Here is a 17,689-nt window from a genome sequence, read left to right on the forward strand (position 1 = left end):
CCGCTAAATGTACGCCAATTTAAACATATCGATTTACATCGCGGCGGTTTAAAAACCGCCGGTAACACATGAAGCAAATTGTCTCAGTCTCATTTGACGGCGGTCTTCTAATAGTGCGCCGCAAAATTTTAATTTAGTTACGGTTATACCAGCGCTTACTGAAAACTGTCGCCAAACTCAATTCCAACGCCCATAACTAGGGTGGTGTACTAAATCGTCGGCCTTTGATTTTGTAGCGGTTTAAAATCGCCGCTAAAAAAAAACTGCCGATTTTCTACGCCTCTCTTGTAATGATCTTTGATAAAAAAAAAAAAAAAAAATAAGAAAGCATGCATACAAGATTGGCTTTAAAACTTTCGGTGTCTACATATTAATGGATGCGGTGGCAAAGTTAATGTCATAATGTGTGTGTATATATAATAAAAGCACATATTAATTAATTAAATGCCAATAATTCTTCTCTCTATGTATATATGCAATAACAACTTAGCTTATTCAATTGAACTACGTAGTTTAGGAGTAATTAGGGAATAGGGATAGCTATCATCTAATTATCATTTATGATTTTAATAAATATATTTTATTTCGTACATACATGATACATTGCATGAGATAATACACTAATTATTTAAAAAATGAAAGAAAAACATTTCTTGATCAACCTTCGCTGTCTCCCCATCAACGTCACATTGTCACGACGAGCCTATGAATGAGATTAATACTCAAATAGAATTTAATGATACGGTTGAATGAGTGAACCAATTTTTATTATAATATATAATAATCCACAAGCTGGCACAATTAAAATTTAAAAGATATATAAGCTATGGTTTATATGCACATATATTCTGAGCACCCCACGGGTGATTCATGAAGCTTAACAAATTATTAATAACACTTTTTAATTTGTTCATGTGATGATAATTTAAGTTTTAGATATTCATATATCTCGTGATCACCCCCCTGGCCCTGTGGCTCTAAGCCACGTAAATTAAATCTTCATATATTGATTTTTGTCAACTTTGATTTTAAAATAGAATTTGATTTTAAATAGAATTCAACATATTTGACGAAACGTGGTAAGCTGGCATATATTATGTTGATTAAAGCAAGCTCATCACAATTGAATGATTTGGGACCAGCTTTTTTTTTATGTAACAATATTCAAAGGTAGTGATGGGACCAATTGAAATAGGTGGCTAAATACAAGTTTGGATTATTATTATTTTTATTAGAATGAAGATGAAGATTCACAAAATTAAATAAAAATATTAAGAAATAGAAACGATTAAGATCTAGACGAAGATTGGATATACAACGATCATTAGTTTGATAAAGACATACTTGGATGCTGATTCGGATGAATTCAATAATATATATCAAGATTGAGAACAGAGCATATCATATGAAACGATACTCCGATTTTATTATATACATATATATTTGAAAAAAATATGAACCTCATCATTATTTATATATTTATATATCTATTGAATCGAAAACAGTATAATTAGATATCCTTTAAAAATTGTTTATTATTCAGCTTTTAAAAGAGAAAGACATTAAAAAATGAGTAATTTCTTATAAAAAATAAGATACTTCCTATAATATAAAAATGAATATTTAAATTAATTAAATAATATTATTTAAATTAAAAGATTGATTAAAGACTAAAAATTTAAAGAACAAATAATATTTTTAATTAGAAATATATAGTTAGTTACTTAAACTAACGGAATGTTAGTCACATAATACTTATCTTAACGAATTTAATTTTCATGACAATATAAAAAACTTTATACATATATTTAATTATATATACTATTATCACATAAACAAAAAATAATTAAATTTTGAATTTATTTTAAAAAATATTTAATATATAAATATAATTAAATAATTATATAATATTTACGGACACCAATGTATCAAAATTATACACTTATCTCAACACACAATATATAAACTTGATTTGAGGTGGAAGCTTTCAATTCTCTTCAAGTTTTAAACATACACACATAAAGGTCGTATCAACTTTTTAGTCTTAACTCTTAACCCTATTATTACTCCCTTTCATTCATAATGATCTCATTTTAACCAAATGCATGTATGTTGATTAACGGTTCAGAAATACACACAGAATTTATGATTGATTATAAAATTATCTAATAAAATTGTTTTTGTTATATATTGATTGGAATTGCATGAGGATAAATTTTTTTTCTTAAAAAAAACTTAAAAATGTGGCAAAATTTGATAGACTAAATTATAAGAATAGTGAAAAATATATTAAACAAACGAAAATATTTAATAATAAAAAAATTAACTAAAAACAACTAAAATTTATGTTAACAATTAATAAATATTAAATAAAATAAATTTTAACTTTTTTTTATCTTTCTAATAATATCACTCAAAATAAATTTTTCCCCAACATGAATGATATTATGAATCAAATGGATTCTTTAATAGTGCCATTTAAAGTAAGTCGTGAGTAGGAAGAAATCTTAATCTCCATAATCTAGTATTAGAACAAAATAAATAAATAAATAAGGTTAAGCATCTAAGTTTCTCATATTATTAGCGACGCTTCCTTAATGTTATAATTCTCAAAAAGTTTCTTACTTTATCAAAAGACAGAAATGATAAAAGAGAAAGGAGAACTCATCACAATTTATTATTATTCCACTTTTACAATATAGCCAAAGGATTGTTGATAGGTCCATAAAAAGAGAAAAATAACTTAATCATAAAAAGCAAGTTGGTATATATATAAACAATTATCATCATCACCTTAAATAATATAATTGGATGTTATTCAGGATAAGGTGTTTATTATTAATAAAATTATTATTAATTTTCCTTGGTTTTGCAATGGCCACTAAAGTCAAGTGGGGAACCCTTCATACACTTTGTGAAAAGTTCCAAAAACCAATTATTCTCCCATGGCAGAATAATGGCACTTTCTCAATAAGTGTATCACTTTAAAAAGAAATGATGGTTTGTACACACACTACACAACATATATACACAATAATCAAATCCTTCATTTTCATTGTTAGGCGAAGAAGCACATTGCAATCAACATAATTATATAGTTGGTCACCACACACAGCCACTAATACTCTTTTAAGATCCAAATTTATAAAAAAAAAAAAAAGTTAACTGTGGAGTCAATTTTTTTATTAGTATAATTTTTTTAATTTAAATTTTAAATCATTATAAATTCTAAATTCTCCAAAAAAAAAAGTATAATAAAAAATTAATTAATATTGAGTAATTAAAAGTTAATTCTTTATATTTATTTATTTATTAAAAGTTAATTTTCCATATTTATTCTTTTATATATATATATATATATATATATATATATATATGTGTGTGTGTGTGTGTGTGTTTCAGAATTTTGTAACAGGATAAGGCTAGCTAATTAATAATTGAGATAATATTATATGTCAATCGTGCATGATTTGATTCATTAGGAGATGACTACTAAATTAAATACTATAAAAATTCACAAGTGATTTAATTATTTCATGATTTAATCCAAAGGTAGCATTCGCTAATGGGAGCCACTCAAATAAAGATATTTAAAACGTCTTTTTTTAAAAATATTTTTTAATAATTAAAATTTAATACATATAATTGAATAAATCGTGTTATTTTTATCAAAATTAGACTAAACAAATTGATTTGAGCAAAAAAATAGTGAATCAAATTTTGAATTAATCTAAATTAATATTATTTTTTATAGAAAATGAATACAATATCCTTATTATAAAAAATGATTAAAATACTTCTATTATATATATATATATATATATATATATATATATATATATATATATATATATATATATATTAATTCTGAAAATTTTAAATCCAAACCCTATGACAACAGAAAAATAAAAGACTAGAATTTAGAATTCTTAAAATTAATATATATATATATATATATATATATATATAGAAGTATTTTAGTTATTTTTTATAATAGGGTATTATAGTCATTTTTTATAAAAAATAATATTAATTTAGATTAGTTTAAGATTTGATTCACTATTTTTTCGGTCAAATCAATTTGTCTAGCCTAATTTTGACAAAAATAATACAATTTAATCAATTATATGTATTAAATTTTAATTACTAAAAAATAATTTAAAAAAAAAACGTTTTACGTGTTTTTATTTGAGTGACTTTCTTTGCGGATTCACCCAACAATTTATTATGCACCACAATAATCTGTGGTGCTATTGCTACTAGTTGCATGCCAACTTGCTACACATTTGCAAATATATCTTTATGTAAAAAAAAAAATTGAGAATTATTAAACAATTTAATAAATTTATCTGAATTATTTAATATAATATATATCAATATCTTAAATGGTTTAATAACAATTTTCTTAACCAAAGTTTCACATAGTTGTAACAATGTAACTTGGAAACTAATAATTTGATAATTGATAATAAGTACGGTATCATATTATGGCTGTGTGTCACATTAGACACTAAATTATTGAAGCTAGGTCTCTTGACTTGACCTGTTTTTTCCTGATATTTTATGTGATATTATTACTTGAAATGGAAGAAGTTATGGTTATATTGATGATAAAGCAGAAAATTTAATTTATTGCTATTTTTCTTTGTGGATACTCATATAAAATTTTAATTTAAAACCCTTGTAACTTATAATAACATCCAAACCTTAGGTAAAGCCGCAAATTTGGACAAAGTAGATTTAACTTCAAATTTCAAAAGAAAAAAAATGTTACATCTGGTATGTATGTTTTGTTTGGGATATAGTAATAAATTATAGTATGAACGTGAACTAGCAGAAGCGAAAAATGGATCATTATAAAGTAGTGTAAACTATGAAGGCACTTTGTGGAAATTAAAGGTAACTTAAGTAACAAATAAATTAGTTGGCTAAGTAAGAAGTGTCATAACGATGAGCTGGTAATGAATGTGCCTAGGGATTCAATCTTGGAATTAAGTAGTCATTCCTACGTTTAATATCTTTACATTACTAGTTAGATCTGAGCTCCTAGTCGTTGGCCAATGAATTATTGTACACACAAAGTGTGACTCAAACTCCTGATACTTGCTTAAACAGATTAGTAGATTGACTATTTGACCAATCTAAGTTAATTTAATTTTGAGTATTTTTTTTTTGTTTCCTACGGTATTTTCCAACCCGACAGGTCAATGACTAATCCGTCGCAGATCTGAGCTCTATTTAAGGGTCTGTCGCTGGCCAATGGGTTGTTGCATGCACAAGGCGGAATTCGAACCCCCGAATTTTATTTGGTATATATATGCGTTCAAAACTAACTCTAGTTTTTTTTTTTTTTTTTGTGCGCGCGTTGACTTTTGAGACCCATGAATTCCTAGACCCAACAATGCAAATTAAATACTTGGTGGTGCTACTTGACAATATGAGAACTTGAGAAGCAAGTGCTTAATCATCTTATAAATGCATAGGAGAGTGCTTCTTCAGATGGGGAACTCAACGTAATGCTATTGCTACGCTTTACCCACAATGGATAAAATCTGTGGCAGAAAAGTCTCCCTTTGTGAAAGAAATGATCCAAAAAACTTGCTACATGTTCATTGCCATTGCCCATAACGCGGTTAAATTGTGTTGATCATGTAGTTCAGAAGTCAACTTACCATGATTATTAGCAAGTACAACTTAACAGATGAGTAACGCGGGTTGTTTTCAAAAAGAGGTAACACTAACAAGCAGAGGGGAAAAGAGAATAAAAGGACGATGCATTCTTGATATTTGGATTCCCTTTACAAATGAGTGATGACTATTCTGTGTATAACTGCTAGTCATGTGCACAATACTTCTATTTTGATGTACACTATGAATTCTGTTTCGATTAATATCAGCCAAAGCCGTTAAACCTTGTCATATTATGCAGTTCATTGCCAACTTGTTCTGTAACTTGATAGAAGACTTAGAAGAACGAAAAGTGGAGCAATAATTCATACTCGTAAATAACAAACAAACAATTTTCATTCTTTATATTGAGATTCAGTATTAACATGCAATACATATACACCAGCCTCCCTAACCAATAGCAACAAGGGGACAGAAAAAAACAAATTCTTAAAATACAAACTTTGACAAACTGAAAGAATTGGACCTGTCCACTGTCTTAATTTGCTACAATAATATGTGAACATTACAAGAGGAAGAGGCAGCCCTCAAATTTAAAGGGAGAAACCAAAAATCACTCTCTAGGCAGCATCACATTCAAACTTTGACACTAACCAACAGCTACTTCCATTATAGGCCAAAACCAAAGTGCTATGCATAGGAATCCAAGTATGGTATTGTACCAATAAAACCACACTATCCAACATGAATTTCATTGAGGAATATGGTGTATTGTGAGTCTAGAACAACTCATGTTTCTTTTTCAGCATGTCTTGCTTCCATCTTGGCAATTTATAGAATGCTTCTTTTGTCATTCCAAATACAGTTCCGAATTCATTATCCGCCAGATAGGCCTAAGCAGCATCAAGTGGAGAAGAAACAATATTAACACTAATCCAAATATACTGAAGGTACACATCGAAGAAATATGACAAAAATTTAGCATGTTTATAACTTGCAAATCTTCAAAAATTCAGGTGAGGCATATATCTTTCAAACATGAATGAACAAATAAATGAATAGATATCGTGAAAATTAAAGACTAACCTCTCTGCGTTTAAGATCAATTCCAGACAGATGACTACCAGATTTAGCCTTTAACTGCTCATAACTGAACACAGTCTGGCTATTTTGAGTATCATTGCTATCTTCCACACTTTCTTGCTTTGGTTCTGAATTCCCATTGCTACCTGTTCCAGGAGCAGGTTCTTCTGTCTCCTTGACTTCAGCAACTTCTTCAGGACCTTCTGTTTCGGAAGGGGTGCTTTCACTTTTAGCATCTGCAGCGAAGAACGGAATCTTGTAAATGATCGGAAGCACACATTTAACTTAGACAATAAGAGCTATATTTCTCACCAGAAGTGCTAGTTTCCACGACAGGACTTCTGGTTGCCACAGGAGAAGAATCAGGTGACTGTTTCTTCTTCTCAGCAGTAAGAACTTGAGAGAGAGCAGCTACTGCTGCTGCTCTTTGTGATCCTTGACTTCTTCCAGTTGTCTTAGGACTAGAACTTTTGGTTCCGGATGATGATTTAAATGCAGAGTTTAAAGCAGCCAAAGCTTCTGCTCTTTGTCTTGGTCCTCCTTGATTCAGCCCATTCAATCTATCCTGTGACTGTGAGAGTAGAAAGTATTAGAAAGAAAGGCAAGTTCCAACAGAGTATGAAATCATGATGATCTGTGACTTGATTTGGAGATGTTCAATTTAATTTAAAAACTACGATATCTTTCCTTCATTTTTCTTTTTGGCAAATTTAATTTAAAATACTATGATACTTTTTCCTTCATTTTTCTTTTTGGCAAAGATGGAAAAACCTTAACCTGTACCTACCTAAATATGATTATTAAATTTACCACTAATAACAAAAGAAAAGATACCATATATAATATGCTTAAATGCTTCATCATTATCCTACACCCTCTTGTTAGGAGAACCTACTTTTGGTTGAATTTCATTGACTATAAAACAACAAAGAAAAACATAGTTTATACAATCTTAAACATGTTGCCATACCATACTGGATGTCGTATCAGAAGATGAATTAAAGGCATTAGACAAGGCAGCCAAAGCTGCAGCTCTTTGTCTTGGTCCCCCTTGACTTGGCCCATTAGACTTTTCCTGTCAACATATTCAGCAAGCATAGTTAAACAGATATTCATTGCACAACATATTTATTGTACAGCATTAGAGTAAGAAAAACAGCAAAACTTTTGTCATCAGAATTAATACTCAGGTCTATACCTCTACAGCATGGCGAATCCCGAAGAGTAATGTCACCTTTTTCTGGAAAGAGTTCCCCTGAACCTGCATTGCATCAGGAAATAATCCATAAGGTGGCTCATTTTGAAACATGGACATGCACATGGATTACCTAATCAATTTCAGAAATCACACATATATCTGATATACTTCTGCTAAGTATGTGTATTGATAGCATTATCTAGCACTATAATAAATATAATAGTAACTTTTACATGCAGAAAACTGTAATAAACAACTGCAGATGATAATAATTACCAGAACAAAGTCATTTTCTAAGAAAATAAGACAAAAAAAATTTGGAATTCTGTTTTATTGTAGCACATACCGTAGCTTTAGCATGGTCCCATGGAAAGTATGTTGTGAAAAAGCATGGTTCATTCCCTTCTGTTACTTTATATAGCGGTACCCGAGGAGATAGTCCCTCCAGTGATACAGCCTTATCTATATAGCTCTGAAAGAAAATTTTACAGAAGAAATCAAGTAAAGGACAATATGAGAAGTAAATGCTCTAATCTGTTGAGCATGTTTACCTGGCCAATTTCAAAAGCATTTTGTTTTTCTTTTGGGTCCACAGACTGGCCAATCCAAACAAACACTTCTGCATGCGTGTCTAGTATGAGGATGTCCTCTGTTAACAAATCATCTTGGGAAAAGTTGTACACCTCCTCTACCTGGAGAGTAACGTAAAAGGTAGATTTAGAAGAAAAACAAAAACTAAAGTTACAGAGTACTGCTGACTAGTTTCCTAGCAAGAGTGTGAAAGTTTACATAATGTGGTGATCACAAACTCACCTGAAACTTTCCTGGTGCATTGACATTGCATAAGAATATACAAAATAAAAATGGTCAGCTTATTTGAATATCATTAAATAAATATGGAGTTTCATAATTATATGGAGAAGTACTTATATGATGATACCTCTATTAAAAGAGAAACTAAACAAATGTGGTTCTCTGATAATGTCATTGTTGACTTTTTTGCTGGTGTAACTCTGTTTTCCTCCAAGAGCAAACCAGAAAGCTGAGCTTTCTGTTCCTTCTTTAGCATGCTTTAAAGCAACTCCAGGCTGGATATGGATGCATCAGTGTAACACGTTAAGAAATAAGGTATGTTGTAACAATGACTATTACTAAATAATCTTCATATTAAAAATCATTTAGCCAACTGGTGAATGACTTCATCTTGAAGTAACCATTTAGGCTAACAGAAGTATAATGGATAACGAAAATTTTATAGAAATCCATTCTCATTAAAAACTTACGAACTTGTTATGTGAGGAAGTGTTAAACCCAAAAAAACTGAGTTATATAAGATTGAGACTGAAACAAGTTGGTTAAGCTTTAAAATAGTGAGAAGACCCAAAATATATCTTAAAAATTCAGCGATTTGTTTTGTAAATAAGTAGAAAAATAGATAAATATCAACTAGAGAGGATAAGAAATCAGTGAAAACAGAAGACAAAGAGAGCATAAGAAAAAATGTAGCATGGCAGCTACCTTTAAAAACTCCGCAACTTTCGCTGCTAGCTGCTGCTGCTCAAAGGAGGATTGATTGCCATGCCAAGTGAACATTGTTGAACCAGATTGAAGGACAAAACACTCAGCAGAATTCAATGATGCTGCCACCTGAATACGGATAGCACAATTAGGGTGGACTAGTAAAGAAAGATAAACCATAGGCTTGTAGCAACATAATTTCGGTGGACAGAAAAAAAAAATGATGGAAACGTACTGCATCAACTTGCACTGCATTGTTATTATGTATGGCTGTTCTAGAAATTCGAATAAGTGCGACACTCTCTGCTGTGTATGTCTCATCTTGCAAGCCTTTATCTGCTACTAATTTTTTGTAACCTGAGCTCAAACCTCCCTGAAACAGACATAATTCAGTTGGACTAGTTAGCTTCACAAAATCTATATGTTAATAAAAGTGACATATGATTTCGAACGATTCTGCATATGATACCTTGAGAACCACCATAGGTTGGAAAAGAGCAACAAACTGGGGTGGCTCTTTACCTTCAAAAATGCGACCCTGCAAGAAGAAACTAGTACAATCATACACAGTTCCGATCAATATCCCAAACTTGAAATTCACATTATGATACCTGAACAGGTCTACCCTTTAATGAGCTGAACATTGTATTGGCCAAACGAGATGCCATTCTTTGGTCCTCCTGAAGAAAATTTATACAACCATAAATTCATAAAGCTCCAATGAACTAAAATTACTAGAAACAAAAGTTTTGAAACAGCCAGCAAATTTCATATTTTTTACATTACATGATACCCAAAATCACGGAGGTCAAAAGAAGTCAAAACCAATTCATTCATTTTACAGTTAATTATTGTTGGAGAAAATACAAATTTCTTCATTATAAAGTAATCTTATTTACCAAAGAATCTAGCACTCTCCTTTAAAGATTAGTAGCCAAATAACATGCATTTTGTCCCAGAAAACATAACTATGGAAGAACGTATATACAAACAAATGCAGTCTCAGAAATATTACTACATAGCTTTATAATATATAGTGATTGCTTGACATGGAAAGCAGCACTGTTAATTGGCTCTAATTGGAATTACAGAAAATACCTCAATGCTGTCTTTGCCAAACCAACAGCACAAGTAATAATCTTCCTTTCTTTCGCCAGAGTGATAAGTGTACAGTACTATGTAACAATCACCACTATAAAATTTACCAATATCCGCCTTAGGTAATGGAGCTTTAGCACTCCTATTGATTTGCCAAACCTGAAATTAAACAATAGTAGGTGTTTTCTGGTATTCATTAAATTATGCCAAGATATATTGTTTTCCGGTATTAATTAAATTAAGCCAAGATACCAATTAAAACCATTTATTAACTCACCTCCAACTTTCCACCTCCTTCAAGCAAAGGCGGAATTTCCTCATTTACTGGGGCACTTTTTGTCATTCCTTTGACACCGATCCCTTGTTGCTTCAGCAAAGCTGACAGTGCAAAAATATCTTACTCAGCATGACTAATTAGATACATAGCTAAGCCAGAAATTAAAATGAGAAGAAACCATGTCCACCTGCAACTTTTCCTCTTCCATCCTCAGCACCAGTATTAGAGGATCCTGATGGCCAAGAGTCAAAGTTAGACTTAAATGAATGTGGTTCATAACCTTGAATGACCCTGGTTATCCTTGTAGATTTTGGTCGTTTCTGGCTTGTAAGAAAATCCTGGAAATATTAGTAGCTCAATATATTAATCCACTTTAAACCAATATAAAAAGAAGAAAAAAAGATTCTATAGTGGCATTACCTCAGCTGCAAGACAAGCTGCTTTTCGCTCTTCAACTTGTGTGACCCGGCCAACCCAGATGAATACCTCAGCACCACAGTCCAATAAATAGCATTTGCTGTTGTCCAGCAGTGATTTAGAAAATTCACCTTCTACAGGCTTGACCTCACCATCAGCGATACTACAAGCACATGGTCATTACGTCTAGGTCAAGAAACTTAAAAGATAGTGTACACATCATAGAAAATAAACACAATTTTAAAGAAACTATAACACTTGAGAATATGAAGGAGAAACACAGAAAAGAGATTTGAGCTAGGCTATGATATATTTGACAGAAGGGGGGGGGGGGGGGGGGAAATAGAAAAAGATAAGAATAAAAAAGAGAAAAGACTGGCACTACTATGGCCAGCATGCAACAAGGTAACTTGGTAAGGCGTCTACAGATTTCCGACAATGAGGATACTCCAAATACTTGGTTCTAATCAAGATTCCCTTATGTCTCCAAAAGTTCATTTAAAAGTAGCACAAAATAAATGCACATGCCCGGCACAAGCATCTGCTGGTAAAATCTGAAAGTAAACAATATTTTTATAATCAACAAAAGAATCATTTTTTGTCTTGAGTTGCTAGCAGAGAAGTAAGATCTACTCATTAGGCAAAATTTTTAAAAGGTAGTAGCCACAATCTCTTTGTTGTGGATTTATCTCAGCTAAAAATCATCGACAATATCACACTATTATATCTTTTTGAAGCATGCATCAAGAAGAAACAGGGTCAAGAGAGATGACAACAAAATCAACTTACCTAAAGAGTTGGGCAGGAGTTGTCTCAGGAATGATATCATCATCACTAACTACTTTCTTTCCAATTGGAGCAAAACCACCAAAGAGAACCCAAAATTCACCTGAGTCTGACTCAGTGTCCAACTTTCCATCATCTGCAACATGAAACACGTTTTTATTGTCATTAAGAAATAAAAATACAAAATTATAATAGGGTTTTTGGAAAGTGACATGGAAACATGTACTATGTGCCCTTACCAACAATGGCAACATTACACTTCCCTTCATGATACTTTTCCTTCAGATACTGGATAACTTCCAAAGCCTTGGCCCTTTCCTGAATATTTGAATTAGCTCCATTGAATTGATAAATCTTATTCTGTGAGTCTAGGATGAATACATCATCATGGTTCAGTGAAGACCGTGCAAAAGGGACCTGCACAAGGAAAATGATCAATTAAATTTTCAGCCAACGAATGTGCACTCAGTTTACAAAGCTCCATGAATAGAGAACACTTTACCTGTTTCATTCTGACAACACGTTTTCCTTTACATACATATAATCGTGTTTCGAACTCCTCCTCTTCAGGTTTTTTAAATCCAGATGCAACACCCCCTTCTAATGGTATTATACATGGCTTAAAATATGACAAAAATTTGTCAGATTCATGCCCTTGGATTTCCCTGTGCTGCACAGCACGTCCTCCAAGAGATGCATCAAGTTCAATAGTTTTAATGGCAGCTGTTCCAGCCTCATCCTACAAGGAAAATCATCTATTTAACTTTTTCTGAAATAGATATATTCAAGACTTTCCAACCCATTCAAGGGAACCATGGAGGATTTCATCATATCTAAAAAACTACTTTAAAAAGTGAAAGGGAAAAATATTAAAGAAACATAAACACATAATTTTGAAAGGATCAAAAGATATTGACTTCTTCATTCTACTAGGAATGAAATAGAAAAGGCTGAATGAGACAAAACAGCAAGAGGCGGATAGATAGATAAAGGTGGATTCAAAACTTACTTGACTTGTATCCTTTCCAATCCAAAAGTGAATATCATAAAAATAAGTGCCTCCTTTGCCTTGTGTTGTCTGCAAATACACACGAATGTAGGAATTTTATTGAAGACTTCATCTGTTATTTTCCCAAAAGAAGGGATTCTTTGAAGGCCTTTTAGACTAATGTAAACAGGAGCTTCTTTTTCTATTTTTCTGTTTATCCGGTTTGATTTATGTTGCATCAGAATGAAATAACTGGCATGATATTGTCTGTTTCAATCTCAGAAAAACTAGAAATCAACTCAAGAACATTTAGCACAGGTTAAAGAGAAAAAGATGAAATATATTCAAAACATTCAGCCAGAAGTGTTGTCACACAATGACATAAAATACAGGCCTATAAAAAACATATAAGTAATAAGTAATACTGTATATAGCCTGCACCTGCAAGATGATGTAAGAATCTCCCATATAGAATTTTCCATACTCTGATTTGGGCAATGGAACTGGCTGAAAATTCTCAATCCTCCATATTTCAGTTCCACTACAGTTCATTAAGTATAAACCACCTCAAAGTAGATAACATATCGGGCATAAAATATTATAACCAAGAAATATCACTCTTATATCCGAAGATTAATTGTTTAATGTATGGCTATGCTATTGACATTAGTTCTGTTGGTTTTACTTTGTACCATTTATACTTGTTCCATTTATAAAACATGAAATAATTTTGACAAGTTCTCCTAATAATCACTTTCGTAGGATACGCTTTTTGACCCGCTCCCTGGAATGCTGGATCTAAAACTTTTGTGGCACTGGACATGACTGAAGCTTCCTTTTAAAATAGTCTTCTTTTCAGAGCACAGACTGGGTCTGCAATTCCATAGTAATTCACAGCATGAGAAAAAACAGAGGTAATTAAGAATGTATTAGAGAAAAGCATGTATCACATTGTAATAAAGCAATTGCATATTTTCTGAATCTCAAACCACCATATCATGCACGTTATCTCCATGATTGAGGTCATTTACACTATATTCATAACAATATGTTCTCCTTCAATGAAACAAACAAACAACTAATATGTTCTCCTTCCTTCATTGTGACTATGATATGTATCAAAAGCAAATAAAACTACTTTAATTATTCTTACAATCAGAAATACCATCTCTAAAAATAAACAGTCAAACTTCCTGTGGGTTTATCATTTAGCAAGCACATAATTTCTAGCCCTATTGAATGAAAATTGCAACACTCTTGTACTTGCTCTGCATATACAATCTGGCTAATTAGGTGTTAAATTCCATGCTCACTTGCATCACATTGTGTCAAGGTTTAGTCTACCATTCTATTTGATATCATGGGATGCCTAGGTATCTTGTACACTCTCCAAAATCTTCTTCTTCAAGAGTGGAGAGGATTACTGTCTTGAAGAAAAAGGTTTAGGAGAATGTTAGCAAACACTCAATTGTTCTACGATTTCACTTTACATAATAATGAAACTACATTTATTAGATGTGATAACAACCGCCCTCACAGGCTCATCCACACATGATATCCAATTTTCTCAAAACACGTTTCAATAATGAATACTATGCTGATCCTAGCTAATTAAAATAGCAATCAACTCTTGAACTGCTGCGAAATATGTTCCTCTAACGAACCTGATTATCTGATTAATCCAACTTGTAATTCCATATATAACGAACTACACATTTGCCACCACTGGCCATTGGGATGGCTTTAGATAACTAGAATACGCTGGACTTTGAACAAACAGAAGAAGTTCATAATTGAATGAATGTCCCTAATCTACATTACTTCTGTCAGCAATAAGATACATATCAGAATGTTCCAATTATCGCAGCAACATCCACCAATCCAAGTCACATTCTAAAGTGACCCGTTCTCAAATTACAAAGGGGGATCAGCATTTCCAGATTGAAGGTAGATACAATCAAATTGCTGCAAAGAATTCAGCAAATAATTGCAAACCAAACCATGCTCCAGGTAATTAATAGCAAAAAAGGTTTAAGCAAGCCAGGGCTTTTGAATTTTTTTCAGTAATCCAAAATCCGAGAAGCAATATAAAAGCAGAAAAGGATATCTCACAATCATGATCGCAATGCGCTACACAAGAACTATTGGCTCAATACCGAAGAAAAACCCCATGGAATCTTTGAAAGCACACACTTGATCTGAATTCCGAGCTAACAATGAAAAGTACTAAGTACTAAGCACTAAGCAGATACACATGAACAAATTTAAACTAAAACAAAATGGATTCACTTGAATGTTGAGATTTAAGATCAACCAGTTAATGCTCATTCATCCATTCATTTCTGAAATCACAAGCTAGCAACGAAAAACACACACAATCGATCGAAGCTTGATGTAAAAAAGAAGACGATATGCGAATCATTCATGCGAGATGCAGAGATCACAAAAAGAGGAAGTAGAAAAGGAATTCAGAGGTGATGAATGAGCTCCAAAAGAAGAAGATCAGACGATCACGTAACAAATGAAGAAAAAAAAAAGAATGAGAAGAAGAAGAAGCGATCAGCGTTACCGTAATAGGAGGCGGACCTAGATCAAGAATAAGAAAGAAAGAGAGAATATACGAAAGCAAGAGATCAAGGGTGACGAAAGAAAAAGAGGAATTAGTGAGTGAGTGAGTGAGTAGAAACTAGAAAGTGATGAAGGTACCTATTGAGATCTCTGGCTCCGAGGAGAGTATGCGAAGAATGATGATGGCTGTGTTGTGTGTGTGTCAGAGAGAGAGAGAGAGAGAATTGACGAGGACGACAAAGCTGCAGAGCTGGCAGAAAAGGGAGAGAGAGTGTGCGTGTTGGAAACAACGAAAAAAAAAAGTGAATTATTATTGATTGCTGCCTCTGGTGTTTCCTGTTTCTTCTCTCTCTAACTTTTTCTTTTCTTTTCTTGCCTCTGAGATTTGCAAGAGAGAGTTGCAGAAGGAGGAGGAGGAGAACGGGGGTTATGGAGTGACTGATTGTTATGAAGATGAAACCAATTATGATCCTCAGAGGTAAAAAGGGTGGTGAAACCAAATTAGAGGAAAGAAATAAAATTTATTACTAATTTTATTTATATTTCTATTATTTTAATTTCACAAATTGAAAAAAGGAGCGAAACTTCGAAAGACATAGACAAGTGTTGCCGTACTAAGGGACGAAACCGTCCAAACATTTTTTAAAAGAATGATCGTCAGTCCTCTGCCAGCCTTCGCCTCCAAATCTTAAAAAATTTTAAAAATATTAAATAAAATTAAAAAATTTGTAGATTAAATTTTGATACAAATTTTATAATTATTATTAAAAAAATTTTAATTTTATGTCAAGCGAACTTTTTTAAAAAAAAATTATTATGAATTATCACATCTTTTTAAAAAATAAAAAATATAATGATAAAATTTTGTTCTAATTTTTTTATATTTTTTAATATACACAAAAATTTAAAATAAATAAATAAATCATTTGTTAAATACAAAAAAAATTTTGTCACTTATAAAAAATATAATAATTATTAGTTATTTTTATCGTATTTTTAAATTATTTAAAAGTATTTTATCCGCAACATTTTTTAAAAATCTTTTTTAGGAACGACTAAATTTTTTGAATACCACATCAATAATAATTATCCCTTTTTTTTTAAACCAAGTCCTAACTTTTATTCCCTATATTCTGCAAATTTTTGCTTTTTTCTTTTTTCTTTCATCCTCCTCCCTCTTCCACCTCTTCCTTTAGCAATAGATAGAAAGAGTGCGAAATGAAATTTACGTTGTAATAATGTGTAACATCAAATGAGAAAGGCATAGAAGATGGAACAGCAGAGTTTTTTTTGTTGTGACATGGAATTGCCTATCCATTTTGCATATAAACGACATTCAACCTCCGAAAGAAATGAAATCATGGTCCAGCATTCACTCAATCCCAATCCCATTCTCACGCTCGCCCCACCACCTTAGGAAAAAGAAAGCTAGACTACTTCTCTAAAATCAAATCTGGATTTCATTTTTTTATTTTAATATATTTATCATTGTATCAAGATAAAGAGATGTCTTTAGATTTATTTTTTCTTATGTGTATTTTTGGCAAATAAAACGTAAAGTTTAATTTAGAGTAAAGTGAGAATTAGAGTCTCAAAGATTTCGACTTCAAACTAATTAATCTCTTAAAAAAATATCAATTTAGTCTTTTAAAATAATAAAGAGTGAATATATATATATATATATATATGATGGCATTCTATCACTTTATCAACTAAAATTTAATAGTGATACTTATATATACTGTTAATTATTTAATTATTTTGACGTATCTATTTATAAAACATAAGTCATGTATATAACAATTTTTAAAGTGAAACTACACTTATTTTGATACAATATGTGATAAATAAAAAACAGTTAATAAATAATATATAAAAATTCAAAAGATAATAAATGAATATAAATTACATTATTTTTCTATTCATGTGGTAGTAAAAGACATACATCATTGTAAATAACAAAATATATAAACAATTTTATTTCTTTTTGTACTATTTATTGACAAAAGAACATACATATTTATCATTTATTATCTTTAAAAACTTAATTAGTATTTTTTTTTCAAAAACTAATTAATCTAAAATTAATTAAAAAATCTAATTATTACTTTACTTTTTTTATTTATAT

The 17,689-nt window shown here is 31.2% G+C and overlaps 1 protein-coding gene across 1 annotated transcript; it reads right to left on the reverse strand.

Moving 5' to 3' along the window:
* Positions 1-6,006: 6,006 nt before the first annotated feature.
* LOC130935144 (villin-3) lies at positions 6,007-16,036 on the reverse strand. Its single transcript, XM_057864724.1, has 24 exons — positions 15,700-16,036; positions 13,761-13,866; positions 13,435-13,534; positions 13,015-13,083; positions 12,508-12,744; positions 12,245-12,422; positions 12,009-12,141; positions 11,223-11,382; positions 10,990-11,140; positions 10,803-10,903; positions 10,526-10,684; positions 10,039-10,107; positions 9,897-9,965; positions 9,663-9,800; positions 9,428-9,556; positions 8,850-8,997; positions 8,723-8,733; positions 8,461-8,601; positions 8,256-8,381; positions 7,910-7,972; positions 7,682-7,786; positions 7,024-7,282; positions 6,715-6,947; positions 6,007-6,521 (listed from the first exon to the last, which is right to left on the reverse strand). Exons 2-24 carry the CDS (start codon positions 13,814-13,816, stop codon positions 6,408-6,410), a joined length of 2,949 nt encoding a protein of 982 aa, XP_057720707.1. The 5' UTR covers positions 13,817-13,866; positions 15,700-16,036; the 3' UTR covers positions 6,007-6,407.
* Positions 16,037-17,689: the final 1,653 nt, after the last annotated feature.

The sequence above is a fragment of the Arachis stenosperma genome, chromosome 6 (assembly GCF_014773155.1).
Source record: "Arachis stenosperma cultivar V10309 chromosome 6, arast.V10309.gnm1.PFL2, whole genome shotgun sequence".
Classification (NCBI taxonomy): domain Eukaryota; kingdom Viridiplantae; phylum Streptophyta; class Magnoliopsida; order Fabales; family Fabaceae; genus Arachis; species Arachis stenosperma.

Excerpts from the sequence above, each read along its gene's own strand:
- LOC130935144 (XM_057864724.1), bottom strand. The coding sequence starts at position 13,816 with ATGTCCAGTGCCACAAAAGTTTTAGATCCAGCATTCCAGGGAGCGGGT. Across the intron at positions 13,084-13,434 it reads ATTCTTACATCATCTTGCAG|ACAACACAAGGCAAAGGAGG; the intron begins GTGCAGGCTATA and ends GTGTATTTGCAG. Across the intron at positions 10,108-10,525 it reads TTGGCAAAGACAGCATTGAG|GAGGACCAAAGAATGGCATC; the intron begins GTATTTTCTGTA and ends AATTTTCTTCAG.